Source organism: Cydia amplana, chromosome 8 (assembly GCF_948474715.1).
Source record: "Cydia amplana chromosome 8, ilCydAmpl1.1, whole genome shotgun sequence".
NCBI classification, from domain to species: Eukaryota; Metazoa; Arthropoda; class Insecta; order Lepidoptera; family Tortricidae; genus Cydia; species Cydia amplana.
Genome location: NC_086076.1, coordinates 15,609,531 through 15,632,817, shown reverse-complemented (window position 1 = coordinate 15,632,817; position 23,287 = coordinate 15,609,531). Strand labels below are relative to the sequence as shown.

At 36.1% G+C, this 23,287-nt stretch overlaps 1 protein-coding gene and 2 long non-coding RNA genes across 3 annotated transcripts in view; all 3 read right to left on the bottom strand.

Moving 5' to 3' along the window:
• The window catches only part of LOC134650357 (uncharacterized), a 483,167-nt gene that overhangs the window by 419,035 nt on the left and 40,845 nt on the right, over positions 1-23,287 (bottom strand). The gene's annotated exons all lie outside the window — the stretch shown is intronic.
• Positions 1-23,287, bottom strand: part of LOC134650355 (uncharacterized) — a 355,978-nt gene that overhangs the window by 293,101 nt on the left and 39,590 nt on the right. The gene's annotated exons all lie outside the window — the stretch shown is intronic.
• Positions 8,408-10,793, bottom strand: LOC134650594 (endocuticle structural glycoprotein ABD-5-like). Its single transcript, XM_063505547.1, has 3 exons — positions 10,666-10,793; positions 9,650-9,756; positions 8,408-8,629 (listed from the first exon to the last, which is right to left on the bottom strand). The coding sequence occupies exons 1-3, from the start codon at positions 10,732-10,734 to the stop codon at positions 8,446-8,448; spliced, it is 360 nt and encodes a 119-aa protein (XP_063361617.1). The 5' UTR covers positions 10,735-10,793; the 3' UTR covers positions 8,408-8,445.

Here is a 23,287-nt window from a genome sequence, read left to right as displayed (position 1 = left end):
TTGAAAATCGACTTTGTAATAGCTGGTGATAATGGAAACAAATGTTGTTAATCACATCATTTTTAATTTTCTTATGATCTTACAAAAAGTCGATGTAAAATATTTAAGATGTGTTTTATATTACACTTACATTCAAGCCACGACTGAAGTTCGTCGTTGAGCGTACTGAGCGTGGACATTATTTCATAAATAATTAAACTCCATTGCAATAGTTGCAAATTGATAGCAAAATTGAGATACCAGATGACAGACCCCATAATATTTGTTAACGCTGAAAGAACAAATACGCCAGTGATTATTTAAACCTTTTCCAGGCCGCACCAATATACACTGTTATATCAAAAAATCCAAATAGTTACATTCCAATATTTCCAATTGATTTAGCTTTGAAAATTAATTTGAGGACAAGTCACATAGCCCGAAAGTTCAATCTAATTTGTACCTTAAATCCGCTTCCTAAGGTTGAAAATCTATTGGCGCGTATGTGATCGATAAATCGTACTATGCCTGAAAAGGGTTAAATAGTTCAACAGCAGACGTAATCCAGTAACTTAGTCGCCTTTTGTAACGGGATTCTGATTTTTTGCAGACTTATTTATGTTGTTGGCTTAATGAATAATCCAAGTTTGCGACCTCGAGCGCCGAACGTAACTTTGACAAGAATCGAAAAAACCGCGAAAATTATGTTGTTTTTTTTTATTTCCTCTCTACATAGGTACTTATTAACATTTTAGAAAATGTATTTTTTACAATTTGTTGTTCCTATTTATTAACCACTGATATGCCCCTTCGTTTGATTTTTACACGGCTGCCCTAAAAAGAAGTGTATTGTTTTCAGCGTTCATGTTTGTATGTATATGTTGTGAGTTTTTCGATTATATACATATTATAAGAAATGGGAGCTTTAAAAAAATGGTATGGAAGTTTTTCACACCTATAACTCTTATAATAATCAGATAGATAAAGCAGAATATGGTATTTAAATCATCATGGATTTAATAGAAATTGCAAAATGTTAAAAATGCTCGGATGCGTATGGTCCGATTTCTTTGCTTTGCAACCGACTGTACGACTGGTTCAGTTTTTGCCATTTTAGCCACAGAACCCTAAAAATCAAGGTAAATCAAAATTAAAATAATAATATATGTACTTAAAATAATATAAAATTTGTATTTTACTTTTTCCTTGTACTAAAATCTCTGAGCTTTCTTTGAAATAGTGATAGCAAATAAAAAATCGGGTATAATTGAGTCTTACAGAATTATATTAATTCAACGTAATTTAAATAATAATTTCAAGTTTGACTTACAGCGTGAATTTTGATTAGAAAAATTATTGAACAAAGTCAAATATATCATATCTATCACTTGCCATGCAAGATAAAGACATAGTAACCACGTCTCAATTCGTCTACTTTTTGTCACATTAGTGCATTTGAAGCTATTATTAACCTGGAAATAAGAACAATAAAATGTTAAGAGTCAAACGATTCACGAAGCTAGCCGCCGCCATACACGTACCCAACAAGCCATTCTCATAAAAACCGAAGTTACGCTCTACTATAACCCCCTTAGGGGTCATTTTGACGGCGCGCGAACGATTTTAGTTACATTGCGGACCATTGAGGTGACATCAATTCAGCCGACCCATCAAATAACGCAATGTAATGAAACTCGCATGCGAGTTCTCGATAAACGTCTGCTAAGTTAATCAGCTGATGATCATCGTTTCTCCCTCTCTCCGACATAACGACAGATAGGGACAAACGACTATCATCTGGTTAAGTTAGCAGCCGTTTATGAATAACGCCATATGTATGTATACTATGTATTTATTTATCCATTTAAGTATGTATGTATATCGTCGCCTAGCATCCATAGTACAAGCTTTGCTTAGTTCGGGGCTAGGTTGATCTGTGTAAGATGTCCCCTAATATTTATTTATTTTATTTATTTACTATACTAGAGTCATTGTCTGATGTCGGATATAAATTTACAGTTGCGATAAGAATAAATGAAAGAGGTTTGCAAATAGGTAGGTAATAAAAGAACTAACACTTATAATACCTAAATAATGTTTAATCCAAGGATGAGTCCCATTTCTTTTTATGATTTAGTAATTGCTTACTATTGATATCGATAACACTTGATATTAAATTTATCACTAGTAGGTACTGGCGTACTGGTACGTATTTACCCCCGAAAAACTTATAACTAAAATAAATAGCATTACCTTTTGTATTTGTTGCAACAGCGTAATATGTTGCATAAGTTTTCCTGGTGAATAAAACATTGCAAGGCCATAAGCCCACATAGGGAGAATTAAGAGACAGGAAATAACTATACCAGTACTAATGAGGGTCTTTTTGTTTATCGCAAGATACGCATGAATTAACGCTGGTATCAGTACAATATCTGAAAAAGTTAAAAAAGTTTTTCATCAAACTGTAATCATCTTTATTTTCGATTTCGTTAAACTTCACTTTAGTCTGTTTTTCTAACTATAAAATACTACGCCATACATTTTCTATGCAAGAAAAACATTTTCTATGGACAGTATTTCATAGTTAAAATAAACAGACTATAGGCATCGCTACGTCACACTTTATACTATCTGTGACCGCATTCCACAAAAGTGCGAGGTATGGACTAGGGATGTTGCGAACATCCGCATCCGCAACCGCGGAACTTCCGCATTATTTTCAACATCCGCATCCGCATAAAATCGATGCGGAGTTTAATGCGGATGCGGATGTGGAACAGGTCGGTACAGTCACTAGCATAAATATATGACTGTGGGCAGCCGTGCAAAAATATCTGATGCTCCATTGGAGCCATAAGTATATGACGACAGTACATCGGTAAAAATATGTGATGCTTTGTGGCCGGCAAAAACATCGTTAGTCTGTATCCGCATAAATATCGGATCGGGTCGCTTAAAAATATTTGACGACTCATAAAAATCAAAATTATATGATTACTCTCATCTGGCATAAATATCTCTCCACTGTGAAAGCAAATACATCGGATGGACGACGGACCACCTATATATCTGACACGTTGGAAAATCACAAATATGTTATCGACCTTCAAAAATGAACCATACATGTTTGGGTTAGAGCCGTAAATTGTATGAAGTGATTTGACAATTTACGAAAACAGTGCAGACTTGTCATTGCATATGTCTGTCTCACATTATATTCTGTCATCGATTTGACGAAATAAAAGGGATATAATTTATTTGTAAATTTGAACGTATCATGAATCTAGTATATAACTGGATCTGGCATGAGGGGTGGGGGAAATGACCGAACGGGATAGTCTTATGTATCTTTCAGTAGGAGTAGCAGCGAAAGCGGTATTATTGTTTGTCCTTGTCACAGTCCCACAAGTTGACTTCTTCATCATTCTTTTTTATGTAAGAAGGAGGTTTATTACACATCTTCTATTAAAAGACTACCTGATTTTTAATTATGTCACAATTTAAAATTGCAAATGAAATACGTGAGACAGACATATGCAATGACAAATCACTTCATACAATTTAATTCTCTATGCTATCCAGATATGGTTCGTTTTTACCGATTGATGACATATTTCATAATTTCGTGTCAGATATATAGGCGGTCCGTCTGCCATCCGATGTATTTGCATTCACATTGGAGAGATATTTTATGCCAGATGAGAGTAATCATATAATTTTGATTTTTATGAGTCGTCAAATATTTTTAAGCTACCCGATCCGATATTTATGCAGATACAGACTAACGATGTTTTTGGCGGCCATAAAGCATCACATATTTTTACCGAGGTAGAGTCGTCATATACTTATGCCTCCAATGGAGCATCAGATATTTTTGCACGGCTGCCGACAGTCATATATTTATGCTGGTGACTGTACAGGAGCGTCTTAGCATCGGCGTAAGTGCTAGACTGCTAGGTCATTTAGTCATTAGCCAAAAAAACCTATTAGAAATGAGCAGTCAAGCGTGAGTGGGACTTAATGTATACCCTTGGAACGCGAGTCCGACTGGCACTTGGCCGGTTTTTTGAAATAAAAATGACTAAAATGTAACATTTGACGTTTTTTATGTATACCTATCTTGACATCCGCATCCGCGGATGTGAGCCTTTAAAAATCCGCATCCGCGGATGTCAAAAAATCGGCATCCGCAACATCCCTGGTATGGACTGCCACAAAAAACACTTATTTCATGAAGTACACTTACTACATAAAAAGACAAGTAGCCATTGGAACTTGACTAGTCCCGGATATATTTTAACCACCGCCCAGCGACCATGAGCTCGGCGCAGACGCACCGGCGCCAAAAATGCCACTTGTGAAAAACGTAGTACTATGCCGAACATGTTTGGTATTACGTATTCTGTAATTTTAGGATGTATGTATTTATTTATTTTTATTTTATTGGTATTCAGGACAACAACAGCCGTAAATATAACTAAGACATATTAATGCTTACATAAAAATAAGGCCAATAACAGTCATCCATTTAATTACATTATATAACGATTAAAGATAGCAAAGATAAGAAAACAACAAGAATGTACATACATATACAGTGTGTAAGTCAAATTCGGGCAATAAATTAAACCAGATATAGAATTTACCCGTCTTATCATTAATTAAGATGTTTTTTTAAGTTACACTTAATTATGACCCCGTGATTAATTTTTTCCACATGTACCGAGCAGCAATGTACTGTAAACATTAAGAAACAAGATAATAATGACATTACGAGATACGAGCTTTTCATAGTAACTGCCAACAAGCGTTGACAGTTACTTTAAAAAGCTCGTATCCCGTAATGTTACTAAACAGGAATTAAGTTTGTTCCAACACTGGTCATAAATTCTGTCGCAAAGGTTTTTATATATGGCAAATAAACATCATTAAAAACGTAACATTAAACTTGGCATGAGAATCTGACTCGGGTCTAAAGGAAGTTTATACACATTTACTCGTACCTTCAATTTTTTCTCCTAGGCTCTCAGCTTCGGAAACTCTTATCACCGGCATGTTGAATTTCTTAAAGCAAACGTTATGGATAATCAGCTACATAAGCTAGAATGAAAAACTCTACTAATAGCTTTTTAAGAGGCATTATTTATGTGATGTTCATGTCGATAAAGGGGACATTAGTGTTAATAATATGACTGACGACGAGTGTAAATAAAAATAGCCATTAAAGAGTACAAGATCACAATTTGGAAGTGGTGGTTTGAGTTAATATTGGTCAGGTAGGGACTTAACGCCTTAAGGCATTCACTACCAGCCAACCATTGGGTAAATTGGGTTAAACAGAAACAGCTTGTTTGGTACTAGATTGTTGGATATGATAATAGTCACTAATCTAGACTACTAAATATAATTAATAATATACACAAATATACATTTATCGCACCGATGCGATTCCCGGATGCGTCGTCAGTGTGAGTGTGAGTGTGATAACCTCCTCAGTTGACTTTCATAACAAAATTAGAATAAATTTGATATACATACTTAAGGTTAGCTGTTGACAAATTAATAATAATCTCCTAAATCTCTACTTGAACTTTCAATTGCGCTAGCTTCCAAGCTACTTATTTTCTTACTTGAGGTTTCTCAGGGGAAGTCTTAAATTGTCATTGCTAATAGTTAAAAACAGGCGTTCAGTTACGCACAACATCACTCAGTTTAATAAAGTCCTTGTTGTTAGTTAAATTAATAATGCTCGCCCTAGCCTTTCAAAGATACTTAGCATACACCAGGGAATTTCAGTTTGTATGTAAAAAAGTAAAAAATTGTGTCCTAGATCAGAAAAGTGCCACTTTGATCCCTCCTAACACGGAAGAAAAAACCGCGTAGGTGCTTGCGAATCTCACACTAATAATATGCGGCTTTTCCCTTTGTAGCTGCGGATTATTACAATCTTTAAGTAACTAATGCCTGTCTAAGAGCCTCGCCATTTGACATGCACTAAAGGTTACAGGTTGCAATGCAACACGGTTTTGTGAGAATTTTAAACAAATCTGACATAACGAAGGTCCTCAAACAGCTGCCACAATGCTCAGCATTGAGCAATATTTGTATAAACAAGCGTCATTCTCGGTCGTGCAAAAATATTAGCACAGTATTTATTTTTTAAGAATTATTTTGAACTTTGAACCTATATTTTGTCCTTCATTTTCAGTTCCAACATACTTCTAAAGCCTGAGTCATTATATATCATTTAGCACTTTATTTAACAGTTAAACACACAAAAAAGTACAACAGGTGGACTTAATGCCCTTAGGCATTCTCTACCTACCATAATAACTACAAGGTATGTAGCAATGTATTATGGCTGAAAGATTTTCAATCTGTCTGTTCAAATAACGACATAGGTACCTATTTGATATGAGATGAGCACTAAGCAGGCGGTATATGCGTGCTCGTTGGCATTTAAGTGCGTTTACGAAACATGCATCACCCACCGCAGTGTGAAATTACTAATGCGTAGGTAACGGATAAACGTAAAACGGCCTTTTAATGGTTGAACTGTTAAAGACAGGCGTATTCTGATTTCAATAACAGGTTGTGAATTACATCTAGATTAGTTCTGACGTGTCAGTGTTAAAAGTGACATGTATGTAGGATGACTGTTATTGGCCTTATTTTTATGTAAGCATTAATATGTCTTAGTTATATTTACGGCTGTTGTTGTCCTGAATACAAATAAAAAAAAAAGTACCTATTCAACCTACCTACCTACCTAAGTACCTATTTATTTTATTATCGTCACTTTTAAACTAATTTCACCGCAATTTATATAATTTTATAAGCCAGCCACAAAGTGTTAACAGGTTACATATACAAGGTGTCCCAAGAAGTAGTGATATACTGAAGGTGAGAGGTAGAGGACTTAGAGGGCTATCTGAATCACCCCCATGTATGTTCCGCGATTTTTCGTATTTTCGGAGTTATGATTATTTTTAATTTTTCACCTATCGCCGAGTACGATGAGATTTTTATTTATGGTGACGTGAATTATTGCGGTAGATGCTTGATTTTTTTTGTGTGTATCTAATAGATAGGCCAATTCAGTATGGTCACATTTACTATCGTTAGATCTTTGAATGGAATTAAAAAAATAATAATGCCAAGAAAGATAAAATTACCCAGTATGTTTTATTTTTTTAAGCGCCCTTGAAGTTGTATTGCATATTATAATATGTAGGTAGTAAATGTATGATAGACGCATACAAACCAATTGCCACTACGAGTAATAAAATAGTTTTTGCTGTGTCGCAGTTCCATCAAGCAATAGTTCACATATAGTGTTGACCTTATAGTAATTGAATTCACGATGTGCCTTATTACTTTATTACTTAGGTTTTGCTTGTGTATTTATGATTCAAGGATAAAATGTATCCATTGTTGCTCCTAAAGATCGTCTAGAATGATGTTGGTCATGACACTAGGTATTTTTTCCCGTGGTATTAACAATAATTTAAGAGTTATAAATGTTTGTGTGCTTAATGACTAATTAGATATGTTCACTATTAGAATATTGCTATCATGTAAATGACATTGACAGGCGTTTTGTGTCCAATAGGCTATTAGAAACTCCTTAATTAGTAACGTTGTACTATGCCTAGTGTAGGTACTACACATTTCAGGTCTTCTATTAGCAAAATATGTATATTTTAAATGAATAAATACAACAAAACTGTTTAAAAAACACTTTATTTTGAGCAAAGATGCTCAATTACGGTACAAAATTAATAAAAATTACAAAAGATGGTATATTATGGCACAAGAATTTAGATTCAGCAATCCTCATTCTTAATGCTCCAGCATATATAAATGAGATCGAAAATTCACTGCAACATAATTATAAAGCATCCGTTCATTAGATATTTGCTATTTAAATTGTTGGCTTAAAGGTAAAAGAGTATTTACATAGTGCTTATCTACTGCAATTTCCTAAAAGCGTCATGATTCCTAAAATCAAAGAGTATAGATTTTATAGAGAGTTACTGTCATGGTCAATTATATAGCCACAGTAAATTCACCGCCATCTTTTGACAGAAGATTAAAACTGTTCGAACGCCATTTGACTTTGATACTTATTCTATCACTGATATGTGTTAATTTGTAATTATGTATTTTGAAATGGCGTTATCATCTAAGCGAGAATAGCCCAAAGGTATGGTGCAATCTTTTCGAAAGATGGCGCACCATACCTTTGGCCTATTCTCAATGGCGTTCGAACAGTTTTAATCTTCTGTCAAAAGATGGCGGTGAATTAACTGTGGCTACATAATTTACCATGACGGTAACTCTATAAAATCCTATACTCTTTGCTAAAATTATTTAGAGTCATGACACAACTAAGATTTGCTTCTGTCCTCAAAGGAAATGGGAGGGTTTTGCATCCATTTAGACGACAATTTGAAAGTCCGTTTACTGTCCAAGGGAAGTCTTAGGCTGGAAGCCGTTGGGTCCGGCGGTGAAGGTGACCTTGTAGTGTTTGCCGTCGGGGGCGACGTAGGCGTACTCTCCGGTGACGGTGAGCGCGGCGTCTTCTGACTGCGGGTTGTCAAGCTTGCCTTGCTCCTGGCGGGAGGTGCCGTCGCTCGTTTCGTACCTGAACCAGTAGTTTAAAGTCTATTTCTTTATTCGGTAGACTAAAATGACATTTCAAAGTATGAAATGACATTTTATGTTCATACTATGAAATGTCATTTTAGTCTACCGAATAAAAAAATAGACTTTAGAGTGCTCGCGTCTTTTGATTTAGTCAAACATAAAAGTATTACTATTTAGTGGTCTGAGCGTAATTGTTATAAATAATTTACGCGATGTGGAACGACTTCTTGGGCCTTTGCTTAAGTTTTGCAATTTACAAATTGTATGCTAGGTAATTATAGATACAGTTATGCCAGACCATTGAAAAATTATGTATTACGTGAGTCACTTGGATGAAATTTGTGAATGGTATCCTAAATAATAATAAAATGCAGCGTGACATAAAACAAGGTGATCCCATAAACTGCTGGCAAATTCCTGCGAGGCATAAATTGCTGGCAAAGCCTGAATCGCTAACATTATAAACACCAAAGTAACTGACACTAGTTCAATAACATATTTAAGTACTATGGTGCACTTAGGGTTGCCAGATCGAAAGGCGCTATTATCGGGAAAAAATAAAAAAAAATCGGAATTTTGGGCCTTAAGTCGGGAAAATGAATGATTCAAATTAAATTAATTGTATTAACAACAACGATATATTACATTATTGTCACTACGTCAGCTGCTCTGCCCAATCTCGCCACGCGCGCCCCGCGCGCGCGCTGTCGGGCTCGACGCGGGTCGCTGGTTCGCTCGACGATAGTTCAGAACTTGAAATTATTGTTTTATAACGTGATGCTGTTTTTCGGGACAATTTTCACTTTGTCGGGAATCGGGAACACATGCTAAAAATCTGGAGAATCCCGGCGAATCCCGACCATCTGGCAACCCTAGGTGCACTAGTTAAATAACATATCTAAGTGCTACAGTGTTCTCTCTAGTAATGTTTAACTAGTGACAACATGTCTAATGTTTTAATTTCCCAAGTTTCCTGACAGAATCTTTGTCCACTACACAAACGTTGAAAGCCACTCACGCGAAGCTGTATCCATCGGGTTGCACATCGCTGTCAAACCGCAGGATCTGCACGTCCTGCTGAGGCGCGGCGGCGCACACAGCGGCCAGCACGCAGGCGATGGTCAGCTGGAAACAGGCTAGTTGTTACTTAAAGGCCACTGTGCTTTGTGGGGTTTTTTTTGGTCTAACATTCCATAAATTAATACTACGGGACAATCGTACATTAATCGGCCTAGTCTCATAGTAAGCCAAAGGATGACTCACGCTTAGGGTTTGCACGACGGAACTGAAATGTATGCGAAAATCCGCGGATCCGGATTCAGATCCGGATAATTTCATACATTTCGGATCCGGATTGCAAACCCTACTCACGCTAGACCGGGCCGGGGCCGGGCCGGAGCTTTCGGCACTTCGTTTTCTATAGTAAGTACCAAGTGCTCATCGAACAGAGCCGTCATAGAAAACGGCATGTTGGACGCCTCGGCACGGGCCCGGCCCGGTATAGCGTGTTATCCTTAAGGCTAGGAGGCCGTTAATGAGATTTCATTAGGAAAATCAAGAAGCACGACAGAAGTTGCTTAAATATCACACAGCAAGGCGTCCAGATTTTTTTTCTACTGTTAAATAAAGTAAAAGTATTAGTCAATATTTTTCTTAAATCTGTCGAGTTATACCATACATGGGTACCTTAGAAAACTTTTGTACAATTCACAATAAAATAAGTGGTTTTTAGGTACTTATTATATGTATTAAGTTATTCCAAGTGGTATATCTATAAGTTATTCATAAGCACTTAGCTTTACGTATATAAAATAGGTGGTAAGTTCAAGTACGTTATGTTTACAAAACAATTATCATAATTCTAGTGAGATATGCTTGGACTGCATCTCCATTAAAATATTACGTTTGCCACATACGTCATTCAAGAGGTAACAATTTAGCAATAACTAAAAATTAATTATAGGTACATTTTAAACATCAAACCGTGACCTTAGAGGGCTTAGTGAATAATTTGTAAAAAATATTGAAACTCACGTATTTGATCATGATGCTTATTCGTGGTGAGTAGAGTAACGAATGAGTAACTAGTGTGAGATCGTTCATTTTATATATTCGGAGATGCTGCACTTGTAGGAGCTGACATCATACGTTGGGGGGTCGCTTTGTCCCACGTTAGATGTTGACTTGCCAACTCACATTTCCATTTTTTTGTGACTTTACTGATTTAATATCTATTCTGGTCAGGTATTCTATTACAATTTAATAAAACAGTTTTTTTAATTACTTGTTAAGTTTTCCTGACTTTTATTAAGTAGGTAACCTATTCCTTAGGCTAGGTTAGTATCAATAAATTGATTGTTTGTTTGGAAATTGCTGCAGCATGCAGTGAGAAGTAAAAGCGGAATCAACAAATGAAAAATAATACTAAGACTCAACGAATGGAAAATAGTATTATTACCTATAAGTTTATTGGAAATTTGGGAAATTTCCCATTATCCACGACAAGTCCTTAATGTTAAGCTTAATACTGTGAGACGAAGTCGATTTGTGTAAAAAAGTGTCCTATGAATTTATAGTAGTTTATGCAACAGTGATATAATAAGGGTTCTTAAAATTCAAGGGTCGAAGTTACAAAACGAGACGTAGTCGAGTTTTGTAAAAAAAGACCCGAGAATTTTAAGAACCAATTATGAGCTGTTGCATACATTACTTTTTCTATGACAGCTGCAGCAAAAAAAAAAAAAAAAAAAAAAAAAAAAAAAAAAAAAAAAAAAAAAAAAAAAAAAAAAAGTTATTATTAAAAAAAAGAGTTATTATTAAAAAAAAGAGTTATTATTTAAAAAAAATTGAGTTATTATTTAAAAAAAAAAAGAGTTATTATTTAAAAAAAAAAGAGTTATTATTGTAAATGAAAACATACCTCTTTCAATCAAGATGATCGGAACTTGTATCTTTAAAAAAAATAAAGCAGTTGTATTATACTCATAAGATGACTGCTAGCAGTCATCTTATGAGCCTATAGACAAAGCATTCAAATGACATTGCTTTAGATATCACTGTCAGTCATTTAATTGACACATTTAAGTGCTGGAGTAGAAAAAAATATTTATATGTATTTGTTTATTTATTTGATCTTAATTTGAATGCCCAGAAGTGTATTCATAAACCGTGGATTTCATTTAGTTTAAGTACGCATTCTTGCATTAAATAAAGTGTTGAGTATTTACCGAATATATGAGTTTTAATACCAATTCATCACAAGATCATTTATTTTGTAAATAATTTATGATTTACGATTTTTTGTTATTTCAGCATTGTCTTGTTGCTGTCATACGATGAAAATGAACATAAGATAAGAGACAAATGCAAAAAATAATGTTTTGTGTTGAGTAGGTATATTTGATATTGAGCAAAAATATTTAAAAGGACCCCCCATACTTTGGTTGGTCAAGGAGGAGTACGTGTTCAGCTAGAATTTCCATTCACGTTATGTAACTCAGTAAGGCGACGTAGCTTCACGGGGACGAGTCAGAGGGCCTACCGCGAACCACGTTCGACGGGTTGCCTCCCTGTCACACTTACGTACGAATTTACAAGTGCGACAGAGAGGCAACACGTCGAACGTGGTTCGCGGTAGGCCCTCAGAATCCCAACGATCTTGACCATAAATTAAGTCGCGTGAAAATATAACATTAAAATATTTCACCAACATTAAGTCCCATTTATAGACGGGTCTATCGCGAAGAACTTTATTTACTTACCTTTATTTGTACCTTTATTTTTTGTTAATATGTGTTCAAAACGCGAAAGTTTTAAATATCATGTTTTCCACCAAATCGAGCAAATGTGAGGTAAATTATTTTGATACCAATGTATCTGAAAATGTCACTTTGGCCATACGAGTATGCCATACGAATTAAATAATCTATGGAAACCCGGTAGTTTTAGAATATGACGGCAGATTGTTTTATAATAATTATAAATTTTAAACCAGCCGCAGGCGTATTATGGATGGCCATATGATGCACGTAATAAAAAGGTCACTTTTTAACTCTACGCGATTGAAACTTGAAAGAGGTGGACACTGTCATTATCACACTTTTACGTACGTTTTACGACCACCGTATCCGTATGACAGATTATTTTACAACGACGCAGGGCCCATACATTTTTAACCCCCCAAAAACGTTGCATAACTGTAGGTATTCGCCTTAATTAGCTGTTTCTTACTTACCTATAAACAAATGAGACATCATTAAACTACACTGTCGCTATTTTATAGACTGTAGTTTTTGGTATGTGCTAATAAGCATGTTAATATTGCATTTTAATATTCCACTTCTTCCTGATTGGTATCTAAATATAGTAAATATTATGATATTTATGATGTAGGTATAGGTAAAGTACCTACTTAGCCTATGACCTTTTTCAAAAATGATCGTGGTAAATCTCTGAAGTAATTGACAGTAGTATACTGAAGTAAGTAGCTAAAAGGTTGATATACCTAATTGAAACAATCTTCTTGTATGTTGGGTGGTGGTGTAAGATCAAGTTCCTTCTAGTTTTATTACCAATCGCAGTTTCTTAACCCGACAACGCACAACATAAATCTTATTCGGTTGTTTGTGGTAAGTAGGTAGGTACTATAGGCTTTGTGTAAGATTGTCCCATAATATTTAATTATTTATCACCAGTAAGTACCTATTAGACAGTTTTACCAGGCTGTGTTCTCTGAGGATAGGCTGAAATGATGGAATATAATAAAGGAAAGAGTAGTTACACGGGATCACGTCTGACTTTCAACCACAACATTTAACGACATCGGATAAAATCGCGAAGACTAATAAAATTAAAATTATTGCTTAATATTTTTAACCACCGCTTTTAGACTTTAACTAACGAGGTATTTAAAGACCTGAACATAGGATTAGCGAATGCGGTTGAGCAACAGAACGTGTGTGAAAACGCAATACACTCGTTTGGGCTCTTCCCAATCTTGTCATGGTAAAACCATCTCTATTGTTAGTGTCGTAGTCACATGGGCGGTTTAAGTTTGCCGGTACGTAGATACTCGTATTGCAGTGGGCGCGACGCGTTTGCTAAAGTTCTATCAACTGTGTCGCTACCACCAGTTTGGCACTGACATAAACGCCATCGAGAACGTAATTTACTTTCTATGCATCTCGCTCGTACTCGGAAATTAGTGCGAGCGAGATGTATAGAAAGTAAATTATATGTCAGTTTTGACACTGTCAGTGACTCATGGTACGGGCTCTGATCAGTGATAGTGACTCTAAGTTTTGAGGTTCATTCATAATTTCTAGGGAAAACAGCACCATATTGCTGAACGCCATTTATGAATGATGGCAATCCCTCGTTTAGTACCGATTATAAGTTTTGGTCGTACATTTATAAGTTTTACCAAATAATTTAATGTTCTAACGGGTACGGGTTACGTGAGGTATCACGCAAAGACGACAATAACTAGGAATGTGACTTAATATGACGATTGATAGTCTTTATAATTTGAATTACCTCTGTTTTATTAAACATATTTCGATATCCAAGGACATGTTTGGCATATCAAGATGAGCAGAACAAGATAATCTGCAGATTTACAATCGTCATGCCATGCCGGTCATGATCACGACCACAATACTGAACTGAACACGCATTTCAACCGTATGTGATATAATAAGTGATATTGGATAATCTATTTAAACTTGGAATGTATTGCATGAGAATACAGTAAACAATTGAATGAGTTTTCGAATGTCACTTGTTTTTGTTGCGCGGCGGAACGGAATATATTATGGGGTTTGCACTTAAGCACTAATTAGCAGGATAAACTGCGTTATTTACTTAGGTAACACCTCTGCCAGTAATTATAGACCGTAGAACGTGTTATGACAATAATCTCATTGTTTACGGTAATAACTGATGAGAAGTTTTGCATGCTTATTAATGCAGTTTCAAAGAAACGCACATATCAGACGCCCTGTATGCTGCGTTCAAAGATAAACTGTTTTGTTACAACCATTATCTTAATATTGAAAATTTTCTTATTGCGTAATAATTACGTCGATATCGAATTAATAATGACATTTTAAACTACTTCGCCTAATGTAGATTAAGGATTAAGGAGGTAAGCAATGCTCAAGCTGACTTAATTATTTAGTTCTATCAAAACTTCAATTTTAATTTCCCACAATGTTTCATAAATTCAGATGTAGGTAAAACTACTTACTCAAATAAAACGCTCTAGCAGCAATTTAGATTTTGGTAAAGTGACTCATATTAAGTGATCGACGCAGATGAGATAGAGCAAAAAATAGCAAATTAATTACAACAAAGTGTTCTTAAGACTGATGTATTGGCAAGCCACCTGCGCTGATCGTGGGTCCCAAAGTGCACTTGATGTGTGTGTGTTAGGTATGGTACGTTAAAGATGTCATCATTGTCATACTCCAAGAAAGCTTTTGGACTGTACTTTAATAGTGTCCTGTTAATCGTGTAACTTTATTGTAATGTTAACACACTCGAAAAAGTAACTGTTTATGGAAATAATATAGGGTTAGAAACGCCTGCCCTCGTAATTACGATTTAAGCCCAAAGGCGTCGGATCGCGCCCTGTTTTTAGGGTTCCGTACCCAAAGGGTAAAAACGGCACCCTATTACTAAGACTCCGCTGTCCGTCCGTCTGTCACCAGGCTGTATCTCACGAACCGTGATAGCTAGACAGTTGAAATTTTCACACATGATGTATTTTGTTGCCGATACGACTATTTGTTTAGGCGGGAGCTATCACGACTCCGCCATTTTGAAAAAATTCCAAAAACCGGATCGACAAAAAAAAAAATTTAGTCATAGAATTCGGTCACAAAATTTCACGAAAATCGGTTAAGAATTGCGACCTGTAGAGGAGAACATCCGGACATACAAAAGCAAAATGCCCGAGTCAAAACGTAGACCTTCGCTACGCTTCGGTCAATAACTTTGAACTTTTAAGCTAGTTCTGCTGCTGACTGTAGTTCAGTACTTATACATACTGTCAAAACATTTTAAGGAAGTATTTGTTATGTATGTACCAGAGTAAGTGCAGAAATAACAATTTGTTGTGAAAACAGTTATAAAAGTCTATCTACGCTAATTAAGATGAAGATTAGATAAGCCCACCAGATATCTGGTGGGCTATAACCGCTATAACAACAACTACTAAAAACAGAATAAAATAAAGATTTAAGTGGGGCTCCCATACAACAAACGTGATTTTTGACCGAAGTTAAGCAACGTCGGGCGGGGTCAGTACTTGGATGGGTGACCGTTTTTTAGCTTGTTTTTTTTGCTTGTTTTGCTCTATTTTTTGTTGATGGTGCGGAACCCTCCGTGCGCGAGTCCGACTCGCACTTGGCCGGTTTTTTTTTATAGAAGGTATCACCGAAAGCAGTTGGCAGCCGGAATGCCGGCGGATGCCGCGGATGCGCTTTCATTTGGGATGGTCATTTAATATTTTTTTCTACTCCCGTTACTTTTATTTGTCAACAGGGTCCTGCACACACCTTTAAACTTCTTATAGTTGTCAAGGCAAGTCTTTAGTCTATTCCCCAAAAAAGTATTTGTGCATACACGCAGTATTTTTTTGGCACTTTTACGATACTTTACCACTTAAAAAATATTGTATGAAATACATTGTTGCCAACCTAATTTTAATTGTCATTCCTGACAGATGAGTGTACCATAGACATGTTTTTAGGGTTCCGTACCTCAAAAGGAAAAAACGGAACCCTTATAGGATCACTCGTGCGTCTGTCTGTCCGCCCGTCTGTCCGTCTGTCACAGCCTATTTTCTCCGAAACTACTGGACCAATTAAGTTGAAATTTGGCACACATATGTAAGTTTATGACCCAAAGACGGACATGTAACGTAAACAAATGAATTTTAAATATGAAGGCCACTTTTTGGGGGTAAAAGAGCAAATTAAAAAATAAAGTTGCGTAAATTACCATAGAAATAGTTCTACGGCTACTTCGGACCATATTTTCACGGGTTCGGATCGGATTCGGATCGGACGTAATGCGAAACCGCTCTTATAGTTGGGAGGTTTTACGGTTTTATGAATATATAGTTTTAGCTTACATATGTTAATGACTATTACTTGTTTCACAAGAAATAATCTGCGGCTGATGAGCCTCTTCAACCAAGGGCTTTATTAAAAAGTTTTTACGAATCAAAGTTTTTGCCGCGGAGATTATTTATTCGTTGGCGTTTCAATGTCAAATGGGACTAATGTGCATAAGTAAATTTCCACTTAGAAAAGTGATTGCTGTAATGTCAAGGCGAATCTTGGTTATTATTGAATACTCCCTTTGTATTCAATTATCTCTATGTCAGGGGTTCCTAAACACGAAAAAATAATATAGGCATTGGAAACCCATGCTCTAATTGCTTGAACTTTTGCGGCAAAAGTATCTATTGACTGGCCACGTCCAACTAGGTGGTGCACCACTGTGATTCCGATCTCCTGTTTTAGGGTATATGATGCTTGTGGGAGCGCAAAGTAGGTACAGAAATTAGTGAGATACGGCTTAGCGAGACAGCCGAGCGAATGTAAGTAAACCTACCAAAGAAATATAAAACATTTAGTACCCCTACAAAAATTGTACCTTCCCGTACTTAAAGATTTATGTACCTACACAAAATTTTCAGCTTAATTCTTTTTTGTAGTTATTTAAGTACACCCGCCGTTCTGTTCTGACTGACCAGAAATTCGTATTTGAGCTTTGAGCTAGCTGTCAAGTAATTTTATTAACCCTACTAGTTGGCCCTTGCATCTGTTTATATGAGTCAGTTAATTTTGTTTATGCTCAAGGTAAACAAACCACAATTACCGGTAAGCACCGTAACCTTTTCTTCTGCGGTATTACATATATTACGTATAGGTATTAGCAAAGGCTAGTAAATATAGACTGACAACCTCCATAGTTAGCATAGCAGTCCAGAGAATAGCAAAGGCTATAGAAAATATAGACTGTTAACCGCGGAGTTGCTGCGTGCCTCATCATTGTTGTATGCGGCGTTAGTTACTATTTTAGCATTGAACTTGTGCATCGTCTTCTTCTCTTCTTCTTCTTATTAAAAAGCTCTGGTCTTGTCGGTGGAGCAATCGCCAAATTTATTTGCATTTTATTTTTAGTGTTAATATGCACAATTAATAGGCATTAGTGTTAATATGCACAAATAATAGGCATTTGATATTCAAACAAGTATTTCGCAGATACACGAAAAAGATAACTTTGACCTTTGCCTCTGTTGCGAATAATGTACGCAACAATCCCGTTTAAAACAATTGTATGATGTACAGTCGGGGCTCAATAAAATAATGTACCGTAAAACGGGGTGAGTAGGTTTCGCGGGGAGAGGTGGGTTATGAATGGGGAGAGAAGGTTTGAGAGGGGGGGAGAAGGGATTTTAAGGCTACTGCTACAAAAATAATGTATTCCAATTTAAAATGGAGCTATAGTAAAATACGCATAATAAAAAAAATCGATCCAACAATCTTCCAAAATCACCTTTGTCTGAAAACCCCTCTCACCCCAAATACGAGGCACTACGGGGTGAGGTGGGTTTTCCTCTTTCTCGTCAAAGTTATGAAATGGAACTACCCAAAATAAAATAAAAAATAAAATACAATCGTCGGGAACACTTATTATACACACCATTCAGTTTTCATATGTAAAAATAAAATGTTATCGAGGTTTGAATTTCAGTTTTGACCCTACTCACCCCATTTTACGGTACCTACTTATATTAACCTCTTATGATCATGATCCAGATCGTGTTTTAGTGATCTATTTGCATTTTATTCGAGAACGATTAAGAGAGTACAGCCTATGAACCTACAATTTTTTACGACCACACGCATATATGAAAGGTTAAAAAACCGGCCAAGTGCGAGTCGGACTCGCGCACGGAGGGTTCCGCACCATCAACAAAAAATAGAGCAAAACAAGCAAAAAACGGTCACCCATCCAAGTACTGACCCCGCCCGACGTTGCTTAACTTCGGTCAAAAATCACGTTTGTTGTATGGGAGCCCCACTTAAATCTTTATTTTATTCTGTTTTTAGTATTTGTTGTTATAGCGGCAACAGAAATACATCATCTGTGAAAATTTCAACTGTCTAGCTATCACGGTTCGTGAGATACAGCCTGGTGACAGACCGACGGACGGACGGACGGACGGACGGACGGACGGACGGACGGACGGACGGACGGACGGACGGACGGACAGCGGAGTCTTAGTAATAGGGTCCCGTTTTTACCCTTTGGGTACGGAACCCTAAAAAAGAATATTCTAAGTGTTTGGCCACGAATGTCGAATGTAGCTAGAAAGAAAAACCGGCCAAGTGCGAATCGGACTCGCGCACGGAGGGTCCCGCACCATCAACACAAAATAGAGCAAAACAAGCAAAAAAACGGTCACCCATCCAAGTCCTGACCCCGCCCGACGTTGCTTAACTTCGCTCAAAAATCACGTTTGTTGTATGGGAGCCCCACTTAAATCTTTATTTTATTCTGTTTTTAGTATTTGTTGTTATAGCGGCAACAGAAATACATCATCTGTGAAAATTTCAACTGTCTAGCTATCACGGTTCGTGAGATACAGCCTGGTGACAGACGGACGGACGGACGGACGGACGGACGGACGGACGGACAGCGGAGTCTTAGTAATAGGGTCCCGTTTTTACCCTTTGGGTACGGAACCCTAAAAATGACTGAAGTTAGGTAATAAAATATTGGTTTCGTTACAATGGATTTGATACCATTAAAACATAATTTAATGTGATTAACAGTAGGTATATATGGTATTGTCTTTTGTGGACAGCAAATATTAAAATATATATGAGAAATGAATGCCTGAGATTCTGTGAGGTGGTGGATGCGAGGCCTACATCCGTTAAGGTGTAATTGTGGATGTGATAAGGGACTATAGTGATTTGTAATTGAGTTATTTGTAATTGTTTGTTTGTACCTGATTGTTATTCGTAATAGTTATATGTACCTGCTTGGTATATGTTAATGTTAAGTTTCATGGCGCATTGGATCTGTCTGTAAGGTCATGTAAACATTTTTTCAAAGAAATAAATATATGTATTTATTCTCACCGAACTACCTTTTCATTAAAACGAATAGACCAGGGTCAGGTGGGGTAAATATAAGACAGACTAAGTTTTTAACACCCAAATACTTATTCTACTTAATTCCTATTCCAATTAAAAAGAAGCCTTGTGTGTGAAGAAGCCTTTTTTTTAAATGGAATAAGAATAAAATAAATATAATAAGTTTTTGATTGTTAAAAACTCTTATTTTTACCCGTGTCTTATATTTACATTTACATCACCTGACCCTATATATTTTTTGTGCATACACCCATTTTGTATCTAGTAAATGATAATGATACTCGTACCTATGATGTTTGCCTTGGTAGACATTGGTCACGTAGTAGGGAATTAGATGCGCCCTAATGCCCGGGTCAGCAGCCAGTTTCGAAGGACCGGTTTCCCAGTACAGCAATTCACAAAGCTTTACGTCTAAAACTGCCACAGACTTGTCATTCTCGCGCTCGCGCTTGACAGACAGCTGAAGTGTGCGAAAGGGAAGCCATCACGTATATGAACATCGCATGAGTGCGAAAGAGTCAGACTACAAATGAGAAAACGTGACCATTTTTGAGTTTGACGACGGCCGCGGACGGCCAAGAGCGTATCACCGTAATTTTCAATTTGAAAAATATACACAAATTCGGAAGAAAACTATTTGATAAAGTAATACAATGGAGATAGTGTCTTGTAGTGTACCGGATTTCAGTGTCACGGGGCCAAATAAACCTAGCAAATACTCATTTCAGAGGAATAATGATATTCCGAGCGAAATTTTCTTAACGATATTTTGTCAAATTAACAGCATAAAAAGTGTAAGAAGCCGGATTATACAGTTGATTATAAGTTTTTCTTCCTTTGTGTGCTAATATTTTATCATATTACTCAATAATTTAAAATATTTTGCGTAAAAACATAAACTGTTACTTTACGCTAGGGCTTGACAAAATGTTCAGGTGACAGTATCGATAACTTGTCGGTATATTAATAGCTATGTAATCATTTATTCACAAGACATAATTAAGATATTAACCTTTATAACCGACTTCAAATAATAACGATTGTTATACCCTTTTTGAAGGTGCAGATGTTTAGCAGTAAATTTAAACTTCACTTTCCAACACAGTAAGAGTTAGACTAAGATAAGGCTGTAACGATTTTGATAGCACACGCAGTGCAGGTGTTATTTTATACATCATAATGTCGTAGAATTTTAACGTTTAAAATAACACATTTGAAAAAGTAGTCGATAAAGCAATCAAACACCGACAGATTATTAATATGTTGTAACATGACATCACTATTTTTGATCTCACATAGACAATTTACGCACACACTTGCATTTCATTTTTGGTCGCACTTTTGAAGATTGACAGTTGTTCTTGTCTATTCTAATTCTATGAAAACTGCAGTGTCTAGGTTATTTCGATATGACATTTAAAATTCATAGCTCCTCTGTACACAAATTGACGAGAGCAGTTCTAAAGTCTGTAGCGAACTTTGTTTAGTTAGGAATCTTTAATAATTTTATACTACTACGACGACACTAAATAATCATACTGTTTGATTAGGTGATAAGAGAACATTGTAGCCTTAGTGCGCGAGAAAAAAAATTACCCATACAATCGAAGTAACGCTCTCATTTTAAATCTATATTCGTTACCTACTAGATTTTGTTGCTAGAAATTCAAATACAAAGAAATTAGAGCGGGTAGATGTTTTGCATACAAAACTCATATGTTACTTGAAAGTCCATGTCAAATTCCATGTTATTTTAGAATGTCGTTTTAAAATGAGTGCGTAATTTAGATTGTATGGTGGCGGCTAGGTTCATGTGACTCTTAACAAAAATTATGTACCTATCAGACATTTCAAGCAAGTAAGCAAAAAGAGCTCTTTAAAAATTGTTTTTACCACTACTGAGTGTGTTTGGTTAGTATGTGTCAACTTGTCAATACACTCGTAAACACAAAGTAGCACATGTACGGTTGCTGTACAAAATACAAGCCACCAATACAAAGTAACCTTGACCAGAGACCAGATTGTTAGATTGTATCCAAACATGATCTTCCTAAACGTCAGTTTAGTTAATTGCTATATTGCTACTTTTATGAAATTCTTTGTGGTGGTGAAAAAATCAACAAATAGTTAATAATAACTACTTTGCAATTCGGTGTTAATGTAAACAAACCAAGAGACATGGCGCATCATTCGATAGATCTTTAGCCTCTAGAGCCGCCCACACATCAAAACCGGCCAACACAGATGCAATATTGATTTGTCAAAATAAAGATATAAATGAGAATTTAACGGAGAGCCTCTGAGCGGCTCGGCTGGAGGTTAAAAGATACTTAGGCACGATAACTTGTCTTTATCAATCTTATAATGATTACTTAGATAGGTTGAACCGATTTAGAACAATTACTAAAAAAAATGCAGGTACATGTAATGCATTGCAACCTACGATGCGTTGCATTTTGTCTTAGCCTTTTAATCCTACTGGGGCACCACATTTCACGAGAGCTAAAAATAAATCCGACACAAAGGTCTAATCAAAATGAACTCTGACACAGAAGTGTCTATAAAATTCTCCACTTCATTAATAATGTCACTGTGAACGTTATTGAAAACAGAATTACAACGATATATTGCACAGTTTTGTTACATAACAATAATCAAAATTTGTGTCACTTAAGTCTATTTTACAGCACACGCAATTATGCTCCTAATTTTGAGTGTCACATGAATTAGAATGCCACAATATTTTCGTAGACTTGAGTCATTATGGGTTGAAGTAACGATTGTTGATGCTTACTCATTGCGCAACGCGCGTGGACCTTAACTTAGGATCGGCGTTAGTCTAAAGTGGTCAGCAAATACTTTTTCAAAATACACACTTTGACATGGTAGGTACTTCACTTTCAAATTTACCTTGACGGGATCGGACTAGTCAGTCAAATTATTACTTTGTTTGTATAGACCCTAGATCTAAACAACCCTATTGGGGAGTAACGACTCCATTGACCCGAATGCTTTAGACTCTTCAGAGAGTTGGCCAGTGTCTCATCTCCAATAAAATGTAGTATAATATTTAGTTTATAAGTAGTTTTAAGAATTGTATTGTTTGTTCGCAAAGGGCAGCTTTTGATATCATTTATTTGTAAAGATCATCTATATGTATACCTACACAGTGGACAATAAAATCCTTCTTATTCTTATTCCATTTCCAGCGAGTCTTCCACGATTGGAGTGGAAGGCTCCTAAAGGGGACCCGCGAAACTTTCAGCTCTGGCTTGTCTTAATTGGCCGCCTAGAATAGTAGTCCGAGGAGTCGCTTCAGGGAAGGAAGTGTTAAAACTTCTAACTTTAAAACAATTATTCGCATTTTTGAAAATTTTAGATTTCTTATTAATTATGACACATTTTAAAGAACTATGACTTCATTGACGTCACGAGTAATTGAACAAAATTAAATCATCCAAAGCGTAGTTTAAATC

Excerpts from the sequence above, each read along its gene's own strand:
- LOC134650594 (XM_063505547.1), bottom strand. The coding sequence starts at position 10,734 with ATGAACGATCTCACACTAGTTACTCATTCGTTACTCTACTCACCACGA. Across the intron at positions 9,757-10,665 it reads TAAGCATCATGATCAAATAC|CTGACCATCGCCTGCGTGCT; the intron begins GTGAGTTTCAAT and ends GCCTGTTTCCAG. Across the intron at positions 8,630-9,649 it reads CCCGATGGATACAGCTTCGC|GTACGAAACGAGCGACGGCA; the intron begins GTGAGTGGCTTT and ends CTACTGGTTCAG.